General features: G+C 50.4%; 1 protein-coding gene across 1 annotated transcript; it reads left to right on the forward strand.

Moving 5' to 3' along the window:
• Positions 1–22631, forward strand: EMB (embigin). Its single transcript, XM_087815042.1, has 9 exons — positions 1–124; positions 7225–7314; positions 11545–11731; positions 11951–12039; positions 16754–16881; positions 19153–19432; positions 20480–20513; positions 21897–21951; positions 22495–22631. The coding sequence occupies exons 1-9, from the start codon at positions 16–18 to the stop codon at positions 22510–22512; spliced, it is 990 nt and encodes a 329-aa protein (XP_087671168.1). The 5' UTR covers positions 1–15; the 3' UTR covers positions 22513–22631.
• The last annotated feature ends 509 nt before the right edge of the window (positions 22632–23140 follow it).

Raw genomic sequence — 23140 nt, forward strand, 5'->3', positions numbered from 1 at the left:
GGACCCGCCGGCACCATGCGAGCTCGCCCAGGCCGGCCGGGGCCCCGGGCGCCGCCCACGCCGCTGCTCCTCCTGTGCCTCCTGGCTGTGGCGCGCCCGAGCCTGGCTGACAGCCGTCCCCCAGGTGCGACGGGCGCGGGACCGAGGCGGGGCGGCGGGGGCGCGCAGGAAGGGGCGCGGAGGGCAGGGCGGGCGCGCGGGCCCGGCGGTGGGAAGGGGCGCGAGGATGCTGGCGGCGCGCGGGGACGCCGCTGCCCCCCATTGGCCACGCTCGGCTTATCGGAGCTGGAGGAGGGGACAGGGGCGCACGGGTCCGGGTGAATCTGGGGCCCACAGGGCCTGGGAGTCCACCGAGGCCAACTCCTTCATTTGAGCCTGTGGCCAGGCTTAAACAGCACCCACTCTTCTCGCCGGTGGGTTGGCTTTGAGGGTGTGAAACAGGATGTAGCAGCCACCAAGCAACCAAACAAAACAAAGCCTGGGGCTCACTGGAGCGTGTGCGCGCGTGTGTGCGTGCATGTGTGTGTGCATGTGTGCGTGCATGTGTGCGTGCATGTGCGTGTGTGCGTGCGTGTGCGCTTTTTACACCACGGTCTTTGATAGTGAAGTTTTTTGTGGTGGTTGTTTTGTTAAAGACAGTTTGAAAGTGGGATTTATGGGCAGAACATCAAAACCAGCTCCAAATTTGCCATTTTTAGCCCCACCCGTTTATAATTACTTTTTATGGTGAAAGTGTTCCCTCTAACCTGTTTTCTATGCACGCTCCTGCGTTACAGCTTCAGTGTTAGCAGCCAGTTAGGACAACAGGCCGCTCTCAAGTTGGCACATATTGTCCATCAGGTAACAGGCTTCGGCATGTTACTCAGGGTTTTCAGCTTTTCACGGGAATTCAGTTATGGGCTTATAGTGTTTTTTCATAATGCACTATAAAGATGGGCAGCTAATCAAAGGACATGATTATGCATTTTTTAAAATAAATGTCCTTTCAAAGGCCTGGTTCACAACTTGGACTGAACATCTCGGCTGCTTCAGCCTCTAAGTGCCCTGGCCCCGCGTCTCTTCTTACTCGTGCCAGGTGTAAAGAACTGTCAGGGCACCTCCACCTCAGGCTGCCGCGGGTCAGCCATCCCTGCATCACCCTCACTCGCCCCAGAGTCCTGCAGGTCCCAGGACCGGTGCCCTCTGGGTTCGTCCTAGAACCTTGCTTCTCCATTTGGCCGAATGTTGGAATTTCCAGCAACTTAAAAGTGCTGCCTCGGATCCTGCCCTCAAAAATCCTGACTCTGTTGGCCTGGATTCAGCGTGGACACCGGGAGTTTTTAAAGCCCCCCACGATTTTAATCATGTGACCCTGAGCGAGCGGAAAGTCCCGCCTTTAAAGTGACGTTTCCTCCAGAGCCGGCTGTTGGGTAGTTAGTTACTCTGTCGGGCCAGGGAGTCAGGTTTAAACTGACATTCGGGGTAGACTTCTAAAGAGAAACAGGCAAAAACGGAAAGCGGAATAAATGAACAAACAAAGTGTCTGTGTGTGTGGCAAAGGTCTGTGTATGTGCAGTGTCAGCGATACCCCGTCAGCTTCTCTTAAGCTGAAATTATGGAATAATGTGGCATAGAGAAGGCATGCAGTTTTCCATTGCTTTTTAGAGATAGAAGGGAAAGAGGAGGGAGGGAGGGAAGAGAGAGAGAGAGACATCCATGTGAAAGAGACACATCGATTGGCTGTCTCCCCCGCCCACCCCGATTGGGGTCAGGGAATAAATGAACCTGCAACCCAGGTACATGCTCATGACAGGGAATTGAACCCAAGACCCTTCAGTGCTCAGGCCAGTGCTCTAATTACTGAGCAACACAGCCAGGGCTTTTTTAAAATTTCTTTTAAATCTAGATACTTTGAACTACTTAGATATAGATGTATAAAAACATTTGGCCAAATTTTAATATTAAAATGGTTATACTTTTTCATATTTATTATGTAACTGTGTGCCTTGCATGATGCAGCTTATAGCGCTACGTTTATAGCAGTTTGTTGACCCTGACTCTGAGATGTGGACATTGGAACTTGTGAGGTTCTGTAATTGCCCAAGTGCACATAATTAATGAAGTAGTAGAGCAGGAAAGTTGGCATTGCTCAGCCGGTCTCCAAAGCTGGCTTCCCTGAACACAATACCCCGTCGTGGCTCTGAGATAACTGGGCATGTCTCTGAAAGTTTGGAACCAACGATAGAGAACACATACATATGTATGCACAGATATATATATTAATATTGTGTGTGTAGGAATGGGCATGCGTGCATTCTTAGCTCTGTCCGTGGGGCTGGAGCAGTGATTTCCCAGCAGTGATAAGCGTACTCAGCACCCAGATCTTGATCCTAATGCCGTTCTTTACTAATAGTAAGTAGAACCTGGAGAAATGGCTGATTTCAGGACGGAGCTCGGGAAAGTACAAGATGAACCTGGACCATCTCGAGCCAGAAGCAGTGAGGTGCTCAGAGCATGATGGGTCATGTCGAAAGGAAACGGGAGCCAGAGGGACAGGGCCCCCACTGGACAGAGCTGGGCCAAACTGAGCATCACAATAACTAACAATGCTAATGGACTAGTGCCATTAATATCCCCTGAACAATGCCCATTGAACAATGTAGCTACTCATGATACATACCAATATAAATTCACCAAACGAATCAAGTGAAAGTTTGATGACATACAGAATAGTACATAGTTTCAAAGCAGCTTCACACAAAATTCTTACTAAAGAAAAGGGAAAAAGAATACATTTATCGCGGAGAAGCCCTCCGGATACGGCTCTAATCAAATGATCAAAGCGAAAGTTGTCAGTAAAGAGAGAGGTAAAAAATTACCATCTGACAGGACGCAGTGAGGGGACCACAGCCAACCCCTGGGATATTCCTGCCAAAGACGTCCACTCTGAGTCGAATCGTGTTACCACACGGCTCTCCTGTTACTCTCACAAGCACCAAGGTCATGAAGGTCGGGAGAGACTGAAGTCGTCCAGAGTGAAGGAGAACCGAGGGACGTGGCAGCCAATGGCGACACGTCTGCTGAGCTGGAACCTTTGGCTAAAAAGCGCATTTCAGCAAAAGGACTTGTGCTGAAATGTGATGCGCTGTGGGTGAGTGGGTGACGCACAGCTGCTCGCTTCCCGTGTCGGGATGGCCCAGGGTGTGTCCTCTGCGGTGAGCATGAAGCAATGTCTTGGAGGGCAACGGGTCCTCGGGGCGCCGACTTGTTCTCACGTGGTTCAGGGGGAGGGTTCTTTATCCTGTACTTGCAACGTTGCTGTTAGTTCAAGATTATTTGAAAGGAAGCAAAGAGTGTTTCAGCTCTTTCTGAGAGTCTGACATTAAGCCACAGGGAACGCACGGTGGGGAAATGGTCAGTGAGTGTCATTAGGCCCATTTTCCAGAGGAGTGTTTGTTCTCCAACAGTGGCAGGCGATGTGTTAAGGTGGATTGTCCTAAACTGTAATCTACCGAAGTTACTTCTGGATAGCTGGCCTCACGTCTTTCACGATGGTACGTGAACCGTAGAAATAAACAATTTAGGACACACACATTCACGTAGAAGGAAAAAACCCTCACCGTGTTTTGTTAAAAAATGAACTCCCTGTTCCTAATAACAGTCACTGTTCATGCATCACAAAATACCTCAAATCGTGTATCGTTAGTATAGAAATAATAGATGTTATCTTTAAAAATGGTGTTGTTCTCTTAATTGAAAAATGTTGTTCTGGCATTTTTAAAGTTATTGTGGCTATGTCCTTACTAACGTATCCCTCATCCCAAGATAGAATCTATTTACAGCCTTCTGCTTACACGGTCCTGAGGTCCTGAAAGGGAATTTAGATGTGATATTGGATTGATCTTGAAGCCCCAAGTGCTTTTGCGATGGAGCCAGGAGCCGGGAGCCAGCTCATAGCTGTGGCTGGTGTCCTGTTTCGCATTTCAAAACTCAGCACAGCAACCCGGGCTTCTTCCTAAAAGGTCCTTAAAATAGGTCAGGATCTCAGGGCCCCGGGGCCGCTGCAGATGATTGAAAATCCTGTTGGAGAATCAGGGTGGAGCATGTACCCGTTTTGAAAGGAGGGTTTCTCCGCCTTGGCGTTAGTGCCACTTTGCGCTGGACAGTTCTCTGTGGTGAGGGGCTGTCACTGTCAGATGCTTAACAGCATCCCTACGTGCTGGGCGAGTCGCGTCCCACAAAAAGAAATGGCCAAGTCCTGACGCTTGTATCTGTGAAAGTGGCCGTGCTTGAGAGTCGGGTCTTTGCAGACGCCGCCAAGGTAAAATGAGGTCGCACTGGGTTAGGACAGGCCCTCAGCCCACGACTGAGGTTTCTGTGACAGAGGAGAGGGAGCGAGAGGGAGATCTGGACACAGGACGCAGATGCCCAGGGAAGGTGACCATGTGAGGTCCGAGGCAATCGATGCGGGTGGTGCAGCTACGCCATCTCCCCTGCAGAGGGATAAAAACCAACCTTTCACCTCTGGAACCACCATTAGATGCTGGCATTTTTGCCACGACCGGTGAACGATGCCCCATGGAAAATCTCCAGCGGTGACTAAGCAATGGAGAATCTGATGACTTGAGGGGTGTGCGTGGGGTCTTGGCACCATCGCTCAGGATTCCACAGCTCCCGTCACCCTCCCTTCTCTCTCCGTGAGATGCAACCCCAAGTGACAAGCCGGCGGGGGGGTCGGACGCAGAATTCCTGCCTCTGCATTTTGTTTATCTGTCTGTGACTCAGCACAGTCCTCTGGGGAAGTTTTTAAACCACGCCTGCCCGCGTTACCTGCCAACTTCCCTCAAATGCCAGCGTCTGCTGCATCAGCCTCCTGCCAAGCGAAAGCAACCGGTTTACATTCTCACTGTTTCGATGAAAAAAAACACCTCGGCTAAACAAAGAACTTCCCGCTTTCACTCGTCTAACACCCTCTGCAGACGGGCCTGCTTTTTGCACTCGGGATGTTTGTACATGATGTTCCCAAAGCAAAAACCACAGCAGCTGTGCCCGTTCTCCCGCACGTGGGGCTTGTTCGGTGGCATCGGAGCCTGATCGACCCGAAAGCTTTAGGGGAAACAGGAGGTTAGGATGCAGGTGCAGCTGGTTTATAGGTGTCTGATTGTTTTTACTGTCAGCAGCGGGCGGTGGTCACAGCAGCGAGTGTGCCCTGGAACGACCCAAACCCCCCTACTCTCAGAGCTTGGCTTTTCCCTTCCTATGTTCCTTCAGCTTCTGCTCGCTCTGTTTTGCCCAGCCCGAGCCTAGATCCCTCGCTCTAACTCAGACCTAGGCGAGGCCTTCCGTCCAGGGCCCGGTGAAAACAGCCGCAGCCTCAGAGCTCACCCCTTGGCATTCGCTCCCTCTCGGCCCCACCTCCAGAGCCCCTCCAAGGTGCAGGCCAGGCCTCATGCTCTGTAGCTCACACGCCAACTTGTGCGAAACTCGCGGGCTGGCTGCGGTCAATGCCATGGGCGAGGGCTGGGCGAGAATCCTCGCGACGATCAGTCACACACCGGGGCTGAGCTGACACTGCTGTGCGTCGCACAGCCCGCCTGGGCCCGAGCTCGCTCCCCATGCCCCCCCCAGCATCAAGCCGTGGCGGCTGCTGTATGTAGTCACTTACTTAAGTGAAATAACAGAATGACAGCATCTTTTTCCAGCTTCTGTCACTCTCATTGTTGCTGTTAGGGTGACTAATGGTAATAATAATAATACATGACATCAGCTGGGCCAGGGGTCGAGTGGGTGACAACCTGCGTCCTGGTCTGCGTAAGCCGGGCCGAGAAAGACCCCCGCAAGGAGGCAGAGACGGCAGAGCTTGTGCTGTGGAAGCTTCGTGGCACCGAAGCTGTAGTAGAACAAACAGCCCCTCCCTGCCTCCCTTCCCACCCCGTCTGCCTGGATCTGCCTGAGATACTTTCTCTTTACTGTAACCTCTCAGTGAGCTGTGCCCAAGGAGAAAAAAGAGAATTTTCATTAGGGAAAGGTAGCCTTTTCGTCAGTGAGTGTGTGTGTGTGCGTGTGCACGCGTGTGTTTGAGAGGCCGGGAGGACGAACGAGTATTAAATGTGGTGGAAAGGTTTTGCATTTCTTGTAGCCCGGTGAGGCCCTCGGGGCAGGTTTTCCTATATGGTCACTGGCGGAGGGTACTGCGATTTAGGCATTTAATTCCTGAAAGGGTTATTTTATGGGCAAGTGAGTCCCACCTTCCAGAGCTGCGGTAGAAGCGATGGGGCCTGTGGGTCGCACGCGTTGGAGAATCGGGTGTTGCTAGGTTTATATGGGTGTATATATTTATTGAGCAATATTGTAACGGCGGCATGTGAGCTGAGGCGACAGAACCACCACTGACTTTGATAACGTTTTTCATACAAAGAAGGAAAGGAAACAACTGGAAATAACTTTGGAGCGAAGTATAAAAAGGTGAAGCCGAAAAGGCCAGGATTCATTTAAACTGAATGAAGTGTAAGGAATGCAGCCAAACTGGCAATAAGAGGCCTTTATTTTTCTTCCCGGGCTTGTTTGATAGAGTTGGAGTGGTTTTCGCAGGAGGCAAGGCCGGGGGCCCTCAAGTCAAGGAAACAGTAACCAGCATAAGAAAAAGTTGCGAGGCGAGTGAGAGGCAGAAAAGCAACATTTGTTTCTCTGATAAAAGTTTTCAAAAGAAGATGCGAGTGACGGGAAAACCGAAGCCAGCTTTGTGGGGGACCCTGCACTGTCACCAGGGAAAGGGAAGGGCAGCGGGCTCCTGTGCGCCCAGCACCCTCCCCGTCCCGGCGCCCGGGCGCCTGTTGCCCTTCTTAATGCCCTTTACTGTGGCAACCTGCCCCTCCTTGTTCCCTCGCCTCCTCCGTCTCCCCTTGCCTCTCTGTTTTCTGCCACTCTCATCTAACTCCTCAGTGTCTTCCTTTATGTTTTATAAAGAAACTACAAATTGTAGGATAAGAAAGTTTTGTTAAAGCCTCTTGATGTAAATCGATAGAGATCTTTCAGTTAACAACAACAACAACGTAGAAACAATTGGAAATTTGGTCCTAGCAGCTCAGTGTGTTTCCGAGTATCTGTGGCACTTATAAGACCTAATCGGACCTTCCCGAAACGTCCCCATTCGTGGTGTATAACACAGTAGCTGTTATAAACTGGCTTCCAGATAGTCACCTGACCTTGGTAAGACTAGATAAACCCATGTTCTTTCTCTCACAGCCTCACCTGTTTCCAATCTACCTGCCCGAGAGGAAATGCTGGCCGGCTTCGCCAACCTCTCCTTGGAGAGCCACAACATATCGCTGACTGGTAAGGTGGCCCGGGCTCTGGCGCGATGCCGAAATAAGCCTGTATTTGTAATGAAGCCGCTGCTTCTTGGCCTGTGGGGAACCAGGCCCCGCTCGTGTCTGGTGGGAGGAACACGCGCACCAGCCCCTAATACAATCACACGGGTGTGCAGTGTGTACGGTACCTTATGCTGGAAGGGTGGGCTCTGGGTTCGGGGGGAGCAGCGAGTCCACACACGGAGGCTGTGGAAGCTCCAGGGGAGGGCGCCTGGGGGAGAAGAGGGTTCCTTCTGATTTCCGTCCGTTCCTGCTGGTGAATCCGTCTGAACTACTCTGCACCGAGAGAATTGCCGGGTCTCCTGGGAGACCGGCAGGCAGGTGACTCCCGGAGCCCGTGACCGTGCTCGAGAGAACCAGGCCGAGGGCTCCGAGCCGAAACTCAGCCCTGCTTTCTCCTCTCGTGGTTTTGGACCCAGCGTTTCCAAAGTAACCTGAGGGTCCTTAGCGTAAGAGGAGTTATCCGATTGAGCAACGCTATTAAAGGCTTAATTAGCATTTAAAATACTTTAAACCTGTTTGTTGAGTCCATGACAGGTTTTACCAATTATATGACCATCGTTAACTATCCCCTCGCCTGAAGAACTTTCTGTATTTCTGTTTAACGTGAGTAGGAGGTGTGCCTTTTCCTCCCCAGCCTGATCCCCGAGGGCTGTGTGCACCGAGCTTTTCCGGGGAACATTTTTATGACACTGCAGCTTGTTTGTCCCCAGATACCCCTATGCCAATGTTTAGAGTCTATTCCTACTTGGAGAAAGTAACAGAACACTCCTGGGTTACTTGCTTTTGTGTTTTTTGCATGTTCCGGCGGTTGGTTTCCTCCTTTAGGATGGAATGTTTAAGACAATTCAGGGGAGTAATAGGTTTGCTTCTCCTCTGACCACCCGGGACGTTGGCAGAGTCGCGGCCCAGCCCAGCGGCGCCCGGGGGAGGAAGGGTCCCCGGGCCCGAGCAGGCTCGGACTTTTTAGTTGAAGCCTGGCTGGTTATTTTTAACTCCCGGCTACTCTTTTATTCTCCGACTGCTGTTCAAACCAGCATCCCTCCTGCTGCGAAGCGCTCAGGTGTCCCTGGTCGTTGCCTCCTTACCTTCGCCTTGGCCTGACGCACTGGAGTCGGTATCTTTCTCCTCCCCCCAGGCCCTGCCCTGGGGCCTGCCCTGGGGCTGAGCAATAGCTAAGCACGTGGCCCGGCCCGGCCCAGCCCTGCCATCAGCTTCCACCACTCGCTTGGCCAACTTCCTCTCACAGGTTCCTGCTCGCGGACTTCCCTCCAGAAAGGCCTGTTTGCTTGATCCTGAGATGCAGCTCCAACCTCGGGCGCATCTGCTCTATTGCAACAGACTTTTGGAATCAAGTTTCTCTTATTTAAGTCCAATTTGTTTTATTTGACAGAGGAAAAGATTTGGCTCTTTTTTTTTTCTTTCTTATGCTCACCCAAGGATATTTTTTCCATTGCTTTTCAGAGAGAGTGGAAGGGAAATAGAGAGGGAGGGAGACAGACAGACAGACATCGATGTGAGAGAGACACATCAATTGGTTGCCTCCTGCACACGCCTTGACCTGGGCTGGGGATTGAGCCTGCAACTGAGGTACATGCCCTTGGCCAGAATCAAACCCAGGACCCTTTAGTCTGGAAGCCGATGCTTAAAATATTTAATATGCTAAGGTGCCGTTATTTTGGGGTTCTTGTAATCCCATCAAAGGCCTATCGTAAGGAGGGTTGGCAACAACTGGGCGCGTTGGTTGGACATTTCAGAGGTAGAATCAACTGAGCTCGCTGTATGGAATTCAGTGCCCTGGGTCAGGCGAGAGAAGGCCAACGCACCACCTGGGTACAGTGAGCTTGAAGAACCTGTGGGGTGTCTAGGTTTAGACGCTCGTAGGCACCTGCAGCGATGGGCCTGGGGGATCAAGAAGGAAGTCTGAATGGAGCCAAGAGTTCTGCAAATCAAGGACATTAGAGATAATCACTGAATCCAACGCAGGAGTGTGAACTCGAAGAGGGAAGAGGCCAAAGAGCCAAGTCCCGATGGGCATCAGCATTTTTCGGTAGCTGGGAAAGGTGGGGGGGGGCAGCGAATTGTTAGGTCACGAAACGAAGCCAAGTTGTGGAGATTCCAAGGGGTAAGCAGTCTCTGGCCATGCCTGATATTTCCGTGACATCAAGCAGAGCATCCGCTCTGCAAAGAGGTTGTCAGGTTAACCAATTAGGCCACTTTCAACCTCAGAGAAAGCCCTTCCTGTGATGGTGAGAGATACCGGAACAGGCCGCGCTGAAATGAAACGCAGCTGAAGGCGGGGATCCCGTCGTGAAACTGGCTGGCGGGGTGCATGTCTTTGACAGAGAGAGGGGTCTAGGTTTTTAAGGGTACTCCAGGGCTAACGGTGAAGCGAGGGAAATTTACAGAAAACAAGCTCAGGGTCGAATATAGTAAATCTGGGAACACGCCCTCCTGTTTCTATAACGCAGTGTAACCTCTGACGTAGGGCAAGACGCTCAGAAAATATGCTGAAACGTGGAAATCGTTTCAGTTTTACGGACTCGATTTTTCCCCCCCGAGAGTTGACTCTGGTTACAGTCTTACTGTACCTCGGGTGGTCTGTTCCTCCCTGTTTGAGCGTAAGACTGAATTCAGCTTTGGAATTCACGCGCGGTTCTTTCAGGCACGTGCCCGCCAGGCCATGCCCGCTGGCTCTGCACCTAGCCGCTCGCAGGCTGCGCCCCTGGCCGTGGCTTGAGGAGGCCCGTTTGCAGAGTTCCAGGTAGACCTGAAAGGGACTGCAGGTTAACTCGGCGGAGTTGCTTTTCCTTTCCTGCGCTTCGGCTCTGCGCTCGGCTCTGCCGTTGGTGAGTCCACGCTGCCGGGCAGGATGGAGACGTGTTGGCCCAGGGCCGTCCCCCCCACAGCCCTCCTTCCCCGTCGGCGTGACCACCACTCTCGTCTTTATGAGGCCACGTCCTGGCTTTTCAGAATTGTTTTATTACCCAGGCGTGCACCCTTAGGTGCAACAGCTTAGTTTTACTTTTTTCTTTTTAAAAAGGCATGTTTTTGAAGTCTCCTATCAGCGTGAGGCTGATTCGTCTCCCTTTTCCAGCTCATCTGTTGGAAGAAGCCAGGCCCTTCCTCTTACCGAGTTTTCTCACAATCTGGGTTGTGCAGCTTCCTTTCGCGGGGTGCAGTTTAACACGTTCCCCCACCCTCTGCATTTCCTACGGCCTGGTAATGGGGTCTGGGGACAGCGTCAGGCCTCCCTGCCCCTTTGCTACCAGGTTACTTCCTAGGTGCCGGGTGCTCCTCAGGCCCCCGCTGGTTCCAGAGCTGACGGGAGCAGTCGGTGCCAAATGCCCACACCCAGGGTTCACCGGCCCTGCAGCACCGCGGGCTCCGTTCCTTCGCTTATTTGCCGGAATTATATACAGAGAAAGTTTTCCTTCTGTATTATTTGGTCCGTTTAGGAAGAGCAGTGACCTTGCTCGATTTTTTTTTTTAAATTTTATTTACCACTGTTAAAAAAAAAAAAAAAAAGTTGGCTCCATGTATCCTTCCTAAGTGCGATATCTATATCTATGTATCTCTATCTTTATCTCTACATCTAATCTGCATCAATATCAATATATCTACAAATAGCTCTATCGCCTCGTAGCTTTGTCCTGATATTTCAAATTCAGTGAAAATCCAGAACTGCAGGATGTGTATTTAAATTGGTCTGACCTGGATCTGTGTCTCCACCCAGTTCCTCCAAGTTCTTAGGGAGTAAGGCGTCCGGGAAGGGCAGAGCCAGTAGATGGCACAGACCCACATTATACCTGAAACCCTGCGATAACTACAAGGGACGTGGCCACTGAAAGGCGACCGGACAGTCCCCCCACCCTCTGCCGCCAGTTCTGCTGGCCCCCGGCCGCCGTGTCTGGGAGCACAGGGCCCGCCCCCGATGGCTCCCTCCCTGCTCTGTCGGGGAGCCCAGCGCACAGTCCTAGGCTTTTGCGGTCCTGCTGATGTTTTCATGAAACTTCTCCCGGCGGTGCCTGTGAGAGAGGGTCGCAGAGGGAACCGAGTCCGCGGGGACGGAGACATCGTTCCTGGAAGGAAGGCACGCGAGGAAATGTCTCAGCACAGCGCGGCTGTGGAGGCTTTAAACTGCTTCAGACGCTGGGTTTCCCCTGAATGTCCCTTTTGTGTGTGTGTCTAACAGGACAGTCCAGTGTCGCCGTAGAGAAAAACATCACTCTGGAAAGGCCTTCGATTGTAGAGCTCACGTGCCTTTTCACGACATCCGGAGACCCGAGCTCGGTGCGTGTGACCTGGAGGAAGGGCGACGAGCTGCTGGAGGGCGACGACCCCGTGAGCGCGGCCGGAGGCGCCCTGTGGGCCCGCTACCGGTGAGTGCGCGGCCGGCCGCCGGGCCGCCGGGCGAAGTCACGAGCTAAATTCTAAATATTTCTGCTCACTGGCATTCATCCCTTTGTTGCTACTTGAATGTTATTACAAAAAATTTTTTTTTTCTATTTAAAAATTTGGGTTAATGGCTAAGTCTTTTCATTTTCATTCGGAAGTGCTTTGAGAACGAAGCCTAAATTAATAACTTAAATTATCTTCAGGTTCACCATCATTAACAGCCAACAAATGGGAAGTTATTCCTGTTTCTTTCAAGATGAAACGGAACAAAGGGGCACATTTAATTTCAAAGGTCAGTGCTAATAATTTATGGAGTTATAACCCCAGCATTCTCTTCTCAGACTTCGACGCCCCCTGATTTTTAAATTATTGTTATGATACTAAACACAATGCAGCTGAAAGGAAATCGTATGCTTTCTGTTGAATCGTAAGTGGCAACCTTTAAAATAGTGCTTCCTAGGGTAGGATTTGTATTTCCCAGTCCACTCCCACGCGGCCTCCCTGCCCTAGTTTAAAGCACAGGTTTTAGTTAGAAAGACCAGGCTGCCAGGGTATTTGTAAATCAAAGCAGTCTCTTGAATCTATCATCTATCTATCTATCTGTCTATCTGTCTATCTATCTATCTATCTATCTATCATCTATCATCTGTCTATCTATCTATCATCTATCTATCATCTATCTATCAATCATCTATCTATCATCTATCTATCTATCTATCTATCTATCTATCTATCTATCTATCTATCTATCTATCTATCTATCATCTATCATCATCTATATCATTTATCTATATCATTTATCTATCCATCCCTCCCTCCCTCCGTCTAAACTCAGAGCCTCTAGAAGCGCCCTCTGGGTGTCTGAGTTGCTGCCTCCTAGACTGTGAGAATATGTGTCAGTGGCCCCAGGACTTGGAAACTTAAGGCTACATACAATTTAAAAGTACTACGGAGACCCACAAAGGGTGGCCTGCTTTTGATCTCATCAACTGAGGACAACCCCAAAATATAACTCACAGCTCTCCCCGTGAGGACAGACCAATGAAAGTATTTTCCTCTTTCCATCATTAAACCGAAACGTCGGAGGTCTCAACTCACAGGAAAGACTAGTCATTCAGGTTGGACAATTACCGTCACGAGAAGCCCATGTTCAGTGACAGATCGGTGACTGGTGTCCATGCTGGTATTTGGGAAACGCCGTCCGTCGCCACAGGAATTTCCCAGGGCGCAGGAGAAATCCTTCTCAAGCCCGGCCAGCGGCCCTGAGATGTGGACACGGTCCCCAAGGCCCCATCCACGGCGGGAGGGCTGCTCCGCCACGGCCGTGACTTAGGGTGGTTCGCTCCTACACGCCCCCCGGCCCCCTCTGCTCCCACCACCTCGTTTCCCTCGTGGGCTCTGTAAATGCTCCTTCTCGGTAAACAGAATGAATCCTGTGTTTATGCAGCTCGGTCTCTGCAAAGGCAGAAACCATCACCCTTGGATTACTCTGATTGTGTACATTCTCTCTGAAGCTTCTTTCCTTCGTCTGCCTAATTTAACCTACTGGAGAATAAACTATGCTCGGTTCCTTCCTTGACCCCTGTGCTTCCCTTCCCTTCCCTTCCCTTCCCTTCCCTTCCCTTCCCTTCCCTTCCCTTCCCTTCCCTTCCCTTCCCTTCCCTTCCCTTCCCTTCCCTCCCCTCCCCTCCCCTCCCCTCCCCTCCCCTCCCCTCCCCTCCCCTCCCCTCCCCTCCCCCTCCCCTCCCCTCCCCTCCCCTCCCCTCCCCTCCCCTCTCCCCCCTCCCCTCCCCTCCCCTCCCCTCTCCCCCCTCCCCTCCCCTCCCCTCCCCTCTCCCCCCTCCCCTCCCCTCCCCCTCCCCTCCCCTCCCCCCTCCCCTCTCCCCCCTCCCCCCCCTCCCCTCCCCTCTCCCCCCTCCCCTCCCCTCTCCCCCCTCCCCTCCCCTCCCCTCCCCTCTCCCCCCTCCCCTCCCCTCCCCTCCCCTCTCCCCCCTCCCCTCCCCTCTCCCCCCTCCCCTCTCCCCCCTCCCCTCCCCTCCCCTCCCCTCTCCCCCCTCCCCTCCCCTCCCCTCCCCTCCCCTCCCCTCCCCCCCTCCCCTCCCCTCCCCCCTCCCCTCCCCTCCCCTCCCCCCTCCCCTCCCCTCCCCCCCTCCCCTCCCCCCTCTCCCCTCCCTTCTGCCTTTCTCCCTCCCACCGGCCCTGCCTCGCTCCCTCCAATGAGTTGCAAGGATACTGAACACGAGCACACACAGTCCTAGTAAACAGGTTATCGAGCCTCTTTTAAATATGTAAAGACCTGTGGGTTTTAAGGAAATGCTCATCAGATCTTGAGGCTTTATGTGATTCCAGGAAATTCAACTACAAAAAATTGCTTTCCCCCCCTTCTAAAGGGCTCTGTTTCCTAGGCACTAGTCATGCCTGTTCAAAGCTTAAATGCTGAACATATCACATTTTTCTCATGAGCTCTCTTGGAACAAATGACCCAAAGTATTATTTGGACGTGGTTGTTCTTACCTCTGATGCTAACGGGAGCATTGTGCCTGTCAAAGACCAAGAGGTTGGATGCCAAGTGGCCTTGGAGAGGCCCCCCGAGTTCCTGTCTGTTCTGAGATGACGGGGCTGATGCTGGCTGGAGCCCCAACACAAAGCCTGGATTTGAAATCAAGTGCTGGAGAAAACTGCCAGTGAATATTTACTTTAAAAAAACAACAACAGTTTTCTTGAAGCAGTTTAGTTCAGTTTATCTGTTTTTACTGCCCACTTAACATTAATGTAGCTTTTAAGTATGTACTATATCATGAAGATACTTATAAAATTAGTAAGTTGAGCCCTACTAGATCTTTTTAATTTTGGTAAAATAATAATTCTCTGTAATTCATCTAAATTAATATTGTTTGGAGAAATAACTTCATGTGATTACCATTTAAAGATGTTTGGCATCTGCGGAACAACTCATATGTAGTTATTTAATTAGGTCTGTACGGTTTACAGAAGATTATATTTTTATCAATGTCCTATTATGCTTTCTCCACATGGGTTGCTTATGGTTGCTCCTAAGAAAAGGGATTATCTTTCCTTAGCATCACTCCAGTTGAGGGTGGATGAAAAGCCTGCTTTATCGTCTGTTTTAAATTGAGCCAAAAAAAAAAAATTCTGTTACTCTGTGAGTCAGCGACAGAGCCTGAGCCTGAGTTGTCAGAATGATTCGTCAGCACCTCCCTGCCCCTGCCTGCGGGGGAGCCGGCTGATTTATTGCTGAAGATGGTGAAAGGCCCGCATCACTGCTCAGTACGGTGCAAAAACCCTGCTGACGCTGTGGTTGGTCTGGCTGCTGATGCCAGTCGCAGGGGAGACAGCAAATGTCGTGATTGCTTTTCGCCCAGGAAAGACGAGCGATGGTCTACGGGGGTTTCTCCGTCGTGGGTCAAATATTCTGAGGCAGTTGCTGGAAACTTCTACCCTGCTCATCTGTGTTAAAGCCCCTCAGTAGGAAGATGCAGAGATTTAGTTGGTAAGGGACAAGCGATAGGACATGGACCTTCTGGGACACCGCGGTGAGGTCTGGAATGTACCTAGTGCTATGACACCCGCCTTGGCCGGGCCATCTGTCCTCATCGGGAGGTCCCCAAGGGGTCCCGGTACGGAAGGGGTACGTAATAGAATCGGCTGGGACTTCAGCTTCAAACCCCGGTGTTGGAGTTAAGCTGTCTTTGACCACGAGGAAGAATCTTTTTCCTAATTTGAAAATACGCCAATATCCTTGAGCCCCAAATGCTTTTTCTCTACTCCATGGAAATGCAGATAGAAATCTCTAGCCTTGTGGCTCCATCGGGCTTTCGCTTCCACTGGGTGGATCCTGGATCCCACTTTCTTAGAGATTAGTCTGAATCGGCAACTTCACCATCTTTGGAAATGGGTTCTTGCAGCCCCAAGACTGTCCCGTGTCCTGGTTGATCCAATGTTCCAAGAGGTCAACAGGACCCATTAGGATGCTATTTCCCTGACCTGCTCGTAAATATTTCCTGACGGAAGCAGCAGCCAGGACCACGTGTGACCTCTGGAGCCGTTCAAACAAGCTATGTTCCCCCAGGCCCAGTGCATTTTATAATTTAGGCCCACGCTGCTGCTATCAGCCGGCGGTGACTGTCACCTTGGCCATTAATCTAGGGACAGTAAAAAAAAAAAAAAGCACAGAAGAGATAAAAAGAAAGCAGAACTTTGGTTTTGTTTCCCTGCCACTTATCTGCAGTCTGTATCCTGATCTTAACATTTACTTGAGACGGTTTAGTAGCACAGCACTGCGTCTCTCCCCCGAGCCTCATAAAATACCCAGATTTTCTTGAAAAGCCCCTTCCAGCTATTAGCTATGCTCCCCAGGCCTGTGCCTCCTAGACTCCTACTGAAAAAGGGCATTTTTCTACTGTGTTTCCCCCAAACACTGCTTTCCTTCTACTTTTGCTTCTTAGCCTGAGTCAACCTCAATGTTTTGATCATATTTCAACACATTTTCCTGCTAAATCAAGACCTAACTTATTTCCAGAAAGGCGCAGGCTGAGATGGAGGAGTGGGAGAGAGGCCCGGGGGACCCGCAGGCTGGGGGAGCAGGAACCCCCCGGCTCCTGCCCAGCACAGCCGGGTGCAGAGTCGGCCCTCAGAGCGGCGACTGTCTTAGGCGCCTCTAGCCCGGCTCCAGAAGTAGCTGCACCCCAGCTGCGTTGGTAAAAAGCAGCACCCACCATGCACCCGCCGTGGCTCTGCAGGTGGCACCCGGCCTGGCTCCGCCCCGTCTGCGGTTGGAGGAAATGGCGGCTTCATAGAAGAATCTCTGTTTTAGCCGAGCTCGGATTCCTGCCTAATCTGCGCGTCTTTAGCGGAGGCCTCTCAGAGCTAACGTGGGTGGGTCTTTCTCATATTAGTGAGAAAATGAAAGAAATGGACCTCAACTTGCACACATCCACCGTAGTCAAACTCTTTCAGTAACAGGCGTTTCTCTGCGTTTTCCTTAGTCCCTGAACTTCATGGAAAAAACAAACCATTGGTCACTTACGTCGGGGATTCCACCGTCTTGATATGTAAATGCCAAGGTTGTTTTCCCTTAAACTGGACCTGGTACAGTAGCAATGGGAGTGCACAGGTAAGACCCATTGCTTGCTTTCATTTGAAGAAGACGAAAATAACGTTTATTTCCTACGTAGTAAGATTATAGCAGACTCAGGAGTCCTGGGGCTGTTTACAGGTCTGTGTCTTTTTCTTTAGTACGTATTCACAAAGACACAATGTGACAAATGCGGTTGTCATTTGATGTTTTTAGCTTATTACACATCTGAAGGTATCCTTAAGGGTTCATTAGCTGGCGCTTTGTTTTTGAGATTTAGCCACGTATTTAAAGTCTTTGAAAGGAAGCTGTAATTCATTTTCAGTTGGTGACTTTATGAATAACCCCAACGAGAAAAGATTCTTTTTTTCTTATTATTTCACGAAAAGTAACCAGAAAAACGAGGCAGACTTCTTTTCCTGCGCCTGTCTCTGGGGACCCTTGCGACAGAACGCGATACAGTGGCTGCATTTGGTAAAAGAATGAACTTAGGTCTTAGGCTCTTCCAGTAACTCCCATTGGCCTCCTTTGGCTTTCCAGAGACTTAAGGGAAGCCAAGTGCTGGGAATTCCTATTAAGGAATTAATGGATAGTCCAAGACCTGATTTCAAGAATAACATGAGCATTCAAGCAGTCACTTCTGGCTCTCGCTCTTCCTCGCAGATAGCCTCTAATAGCACGGAAATTTAGGAAATTATCCTGCAGGGGACACCAGCTGCTAGTGATCGCTGAAATTAAATTCTGCAAAGGCTGTAGCTGTAATTCTAGAAGGAACAGTACGTGACAGTGTAGATCTTACAGTGAAATCTCAAGTTCCTTCTTCGACAAAGGGGGTGCTGCCGAGACGGCTGAAGGAGGCCGGGAGGGGGGCTGATTCTGCGATAACACTGGTTGCATTTTTCAGAGAAACAGCTCCAAGTCCCTTAGGAATAGACGTAAGCCATTAACCTCTCTGCTTCGCTTCTTATTGCTGATTAGGAAAGGTGATCATTTTGTGTACGTAAATATTTTTTAAAATCATGTAAATATGTGAAAATTGTGATATTGGAAATACAGAGTCTCATTTATTTATGTGTGTGTAATATTGGCAAAAATGCCCTAAATCTCATTATATTAAACTTTTAGTCTGTGTTTCTCTCCAGTTGCTCTTCTCATTTTCTCTCAACTTGGCCCTAAGCGTGGGTCATGTTAGGATGTGAGACAAGTTTAGGGAAGGGGGGGGCAGGTCAAAACTTTAGGTCGAGTGTCTTTTCAAACTGTAGACCAGGCACCCGCATCAGAGTCGCCCGGGATGCCCGTCGCTCACGCGGTGCTGAGATTCATCAGCCCCGTTAGAGAGGACGCATTTGTAACAGCATTACGGGCAGTGCTGAGTGCACGGGGGCCGGGTTGCTATAATTTTGGGGCCCAATAATAAACTCACAGACAGTTCATCAGATAACCCCCGAGAACATTTGTGTGCAGATGGGCATCTATTAAGCAGCCCGGTTGAGTGATAGAGCCGTGAAGGCATCGAATGGCCTGAGAATGAAATTGAATTTAAATGAATTAAATAAGCCCCCAAATAGCTCAGTATGGCTCTTGAGCAGCTGAGAAAAACCCAGTGAATCTCAGGAGCCAGCTTGCCTGCGAGAGAGACACTCAGATATGAAAAGACGGAGAGTGGGGAGACCACGGCCCACACCAGCCTCCCCGGGACCCCGCCGGTCCCTCCGCGTCATCTTTCAAGGCCTGAAGGTTTCATCTTCGGTCCCCAGCCGGAGGAACTCCCAGTGTCGGGATCCAGGGACCCTCCCTCATAGGAATGATCAGATTTAGCAGATTCATGAACCTTTATCCGCTGAAAGGGAACTTCAGTTCCTGGCAAGGAGTGGGTCCCGCTGGCTGAATTTAAATGCTGACGGATTCTAAATGCCGTCTTTTAAAGGTTAATAGTTGGTTTAATGTTCGCCTGGGCTTGTGAAGGGGAAAGCGCTTTGACCAGCTCGTCGGGAGTTAGAATGTGAAACCCAGACGGCTTTTCTCGTATGACACCTGCCCACGATGACCCGCACGCTGCAGTTTCAGACGTTCGGGGCCAAGCGCTGAGAGCAGAGGCCTCGCCGGCCCCTTGGCCGCCGCCTCCCGGAGATGCACCTCCGACAGGACACGGGCCCGTTCGTGTAACTGCTCACAGGCGCTAACACGCCTTTCGCTGGTGAGCGGTGCCCTTGGCGCCGCCTTAGGGCTCCTGCTCCGAACCGGATGACCGAGGACGCGCGTCTTCTGTGCCGCACGCTGGGGCTGGATTGTGATGTCTCCTTGTCGTAGGTCCCTCTTGCCGGTCAGACGAGCGGAAAGTATGTGATCAACGGGACGCACGCTAATGAGACAAGGCTGAAGATCACGCAGCTGTCGGAGGAAGACCAGGGCGCCTACCGGTGCCGAGCCCTCTTCCACCTGGGCGCCAGCGAGGACCGCGTCGAGCTGGTCGTGCTCAGCTACCTGGTGCCCCTCAAGCCCTTCCTCGCCATCGCCGCCGAGGCGCTTCTGCTGGTCGCAGTTATTCTGCTTTGTGAGATGTACACGCAAAAGAAGAAGGAACGTCCAGGTAGGGCGCATTTGCTTAGGTAACGGTCTCGTGCTGGGTTACACGTTACAGGGGCGTTCGAGTTTTGGGGCGCGGGGGAATCTGGTTCTTGTCGTTTGGAAAGTGATATTTAGGTTAATGCCAGTGGTGACAGTGAGCTCGGAGCTTGCACTGATGGTCTTCCTGTTGGAACTTACTGAAATATTTTAGTATTAAAGTGCATCTTCCCTTCCCCCTTTCTTTGGTGTTACTTCACCTGCACACCAATTAAGTGACGTGTGCTTTGGTGCTGGAACATTGGAAAATTCTGTGGTAACTTCATATAAAGAATTCCAAAGACAGACAATTACTTTTTCACTTCGATGGCTCATTTAACATTATTTTTATTATTATTATTTTTAAAAATATATCTTTATTGATTTCAGAGAGAGGAAGGGAGAGGGAGAGAGAGACAGAAACATCAATGATGAGAGAGTCATTGATCGGCCGCCTCCTGCAAGCCCAACTGGGGATCGAGCCCACAACCCGGGCCTGTGCCCTGACTGGGAATCGAACCCTGATCGGCTGGATCCTAGGTGGACACTCAACCGTTGAGACACACCTGGCCGGGCTCCACATCATTTTATCAAACATTCTAGAGTTCTCATAGAACAGACAGTGTCCAGTCATTTTCCCATTTTTGTAGCCTACGCCTGGTGGGCTACGGTTTGAGAAACCCATGGTCCCCCCCAAAAGATAATTTATCTTAAATTCTGTATTCTTTCCTGATTTCGTACTGAATTTTTAATAACGTCAGTAGTTTTGTACTTGACCTATCAATCCATCCTGTTTTTAAAATTCGAGGCACTAGGCTAGACTAGGCTTGATGGAGGCTTTCGGCGAGGCGTGCAGAGCAGGAGTCGAGGACGGGCCGAGGTGCGGCGGCCCAAGGTCTCGTCTCGCTTTCACTGCAAAGCGGGGACACAGCACGTGCGTTCTTAACCCGGGGGCAGGGGGCTGCGTTGAACGTATGTGCCCCTAAGAATAATTAACCAGTCTCAATATGTATATTCTTCTTTTGTTACACAGATGATGGGAAAGAGTTTGAACAAATTGAACAGCTGTAAGTAGTATTTTTTATAGATTAAGTTTCAGTGGAGTGAAACGCAGATTAATACGAAACAGAATAAAGTGCTTACGGGGGGGGGGGGGGAGTCACAGGGCAGATTGCACGTGTTCCTCATGGCGTGTGTCAGTGTTGTGGCCAAGCGTCTGGAGTTTGCCGACACTGGAACCCCTGCCCCATGTACCGAACTCACGTCTCTGCGCCTCCCTTTTCTCCTGGGAAGGTGGGTTTACCAACAGCACTTACGGCGTAAGGCCGTGGGTTAAAGTGACATCTTGTATGTGCCAAAGTGCCCAGCATGGGCCCGGGCGCACAGAGGGCGACCAGTAACCATAGGAAGTATTATTTGCGTGAAGCACTGACTCTCAAGCCCGGCTATATTTTTAATCACTTCGGATGGATGCTCCTTAAAAATGCCGTCACTCAGACCTTACCGGGCCTCCGGAGCAGAACCCCGGGGTTGGTGCCTGGGCGTCCGTGTGTCCTTAGCGTCCATCACTGGTCCGCATTCCCGGCGGTGTGGACAACGACCGGCCTAGGATGCCGTTAGTCAGTACTTCTGAAAGCGCACGAGTTGTGCGCTGGGTCCTGCCCGGCCCCCTTCGTGTAGAGTTGAGCGGGCGGAGGGCTGGGAAGGGGGCTGCCGGGGATGCAGCTGGGTGAGCTGAAGCCGGGAGCTCTTAGCTCCTCCAAGGCAGAGGCCTGAGTGCCGAGCCCAGCGGCGGGGGGGCCCAGACCTTTATTTTATAACTGGAAGCTTGTACCTCTCACTCCCCTGCATCTTTTCCACCCACCCCGCCCCTCTGGCAGCCAGGCTAGTTTGGGTTCTCATTAGGGTAGTTCAGCGGGGGCTCCTCTCGACCTGATCCACTCGATAGCTGCCCCTGCCCCAAGTCCTGACGGAACTGGTTTGGTGGCTGAGTTTACTCCCCGGTGATAAGAGCTTAGGCCCAGAGGGCGTTCGTCAGCCCCAGGAATCTGAGGCCCAGGTGAAGGACCAGGTTGAGCCCCTAACTCAGCCTGACCAACGTGTCCAATGGCTGCACCTGTGTCTCGCACGGCGCCTGAGCCCCCGATCGGCTGTCCTGCTGCAGGTGTCAAAGCAACATGCACATTATAGCCGCGTCCCCAAGTCCCCACGCCGCTTGGGGAGACGCGATCCTCTGACTTACACACACAGGCCTTTGTCGCTGTCACCTGAGGCAACAGGATCCATGACATAAAAAAAAAATCAACATTGTGGGTGAAACAGTTTTAGGAAGAGTGAATCCTGTTGTGTTTACCTTTCTCGTTAACCTGGTAGCATGGAATGGATGGTCGCTGACGGAACTTTATGCGATTTAAACATCTAGTGATTTTCTTTTCTGTTTTTTAATACAGGAAATCAGACGATAGCAATGGTATAGAAAATAATGTCCCCAGGTACAGGAAAACTGTAAGTGACTTCTGAAGGGTGTTCCAAATAAATGGTAAAATCCAATATACACAGGCTGTCTGTGGGTCCAGCTGCTTTTTTTTTTTTTAGTTTCATTAAAGACCTAGTCAATCCCTATGTGCTTGTTCATAATATTATGGGAGAAAATATACAGTTATAAAAAATAAACAACATTTTCCCCCCGATCAATCTAAAAGTAAATCTATTGCATTGCCTATAATTTATTTTTTCTTTTATCACCATGGGCTAGTTTCTTTTACAACTTTTCTTGTAGTCTTACTTTTTTCCTGTCTCAATTTTTCTGGATTCTCACATTTTATTCTCGCGTACTCCCATATTTTTTGGTTCATGTTAGCTTGTTTTCTTCACTGACTAGCATCAACATTTTCATAGTTTATCAGCATTTCTCCCCCGAGTAGTTAGAATAGGAACTGCTGGCTTTAGCAATAGTGGGGATCCCCCTTCCCAGCAATGTCTGTTTTGCTAAAGTGATGACAAGCCATCGTAGAGTAACCGAGACTAATTCTGTTTTATTTAACTCAGGAGTCGGTTGGCCAGTGAGTGAGGAGCTTCATGCCGAGAGCCATGCGAAGACGTGCAGAGTTTCTATTTCTGCTTTGTTTGTGCTTCCTGCTAAGAACATCTGAGTTTTTATTTTTAAAAGAATAAAAAGTTTACCAACATGTTCAGCAGTGGCTCCATAAATGAGGCTATCTTAGATCTAATGATATTTTCATTCTGTGATTATTTTACATCAAAGCAAGGTAAACTGTGTTAAAGATATTCTATGAGCTATAACCCCGGATAATTAATTTCGTCCTGGTTCCCAAGGGACACACAGAACAGACACCAGTAAAAAACAGTTAATTGGTCACAGAGCTCATGTCACCCAAGACCTGTTGATGACCAAAGAATTCATTAACAAGGAGGCCTTTGCCATTTGTCTTGAAAACTGCTTTCCCCCAATCGTGCTTACTATGTATAAAACTATTTGTAATAATATTTATGTAAAGTTCATCCTTCTGTCATATTGGGAAAAAAAAGTGTGTCTTTGCTAGGAAATGAACACTCTGTGCCTTTGCTACGGATGATCACTTGCCAAAATTACCACAAGAAAAATAGTTTTCCTCCAAAAATATTGCTTTAAGGGAAGGAAATAAAACCACGTACTTGCCCCAAAGCTCCATCA

Source organism: Miniopterus natalensis, chromosome 3 (assembly GCF_054644295.1).
Source record: "Miniopterus natalensis isolate mMinNat1 chromosome 3, mMinNat1.hap1, whole genome shotgun sequence".
Classification (NCBI taxonomy): domain Eukaryota; kingdom Metazoa; phylum Chordata; class Mammalia; order Chiroptera; family Miniopteridae; genus Miniopterus; species Miniopterus natalensis.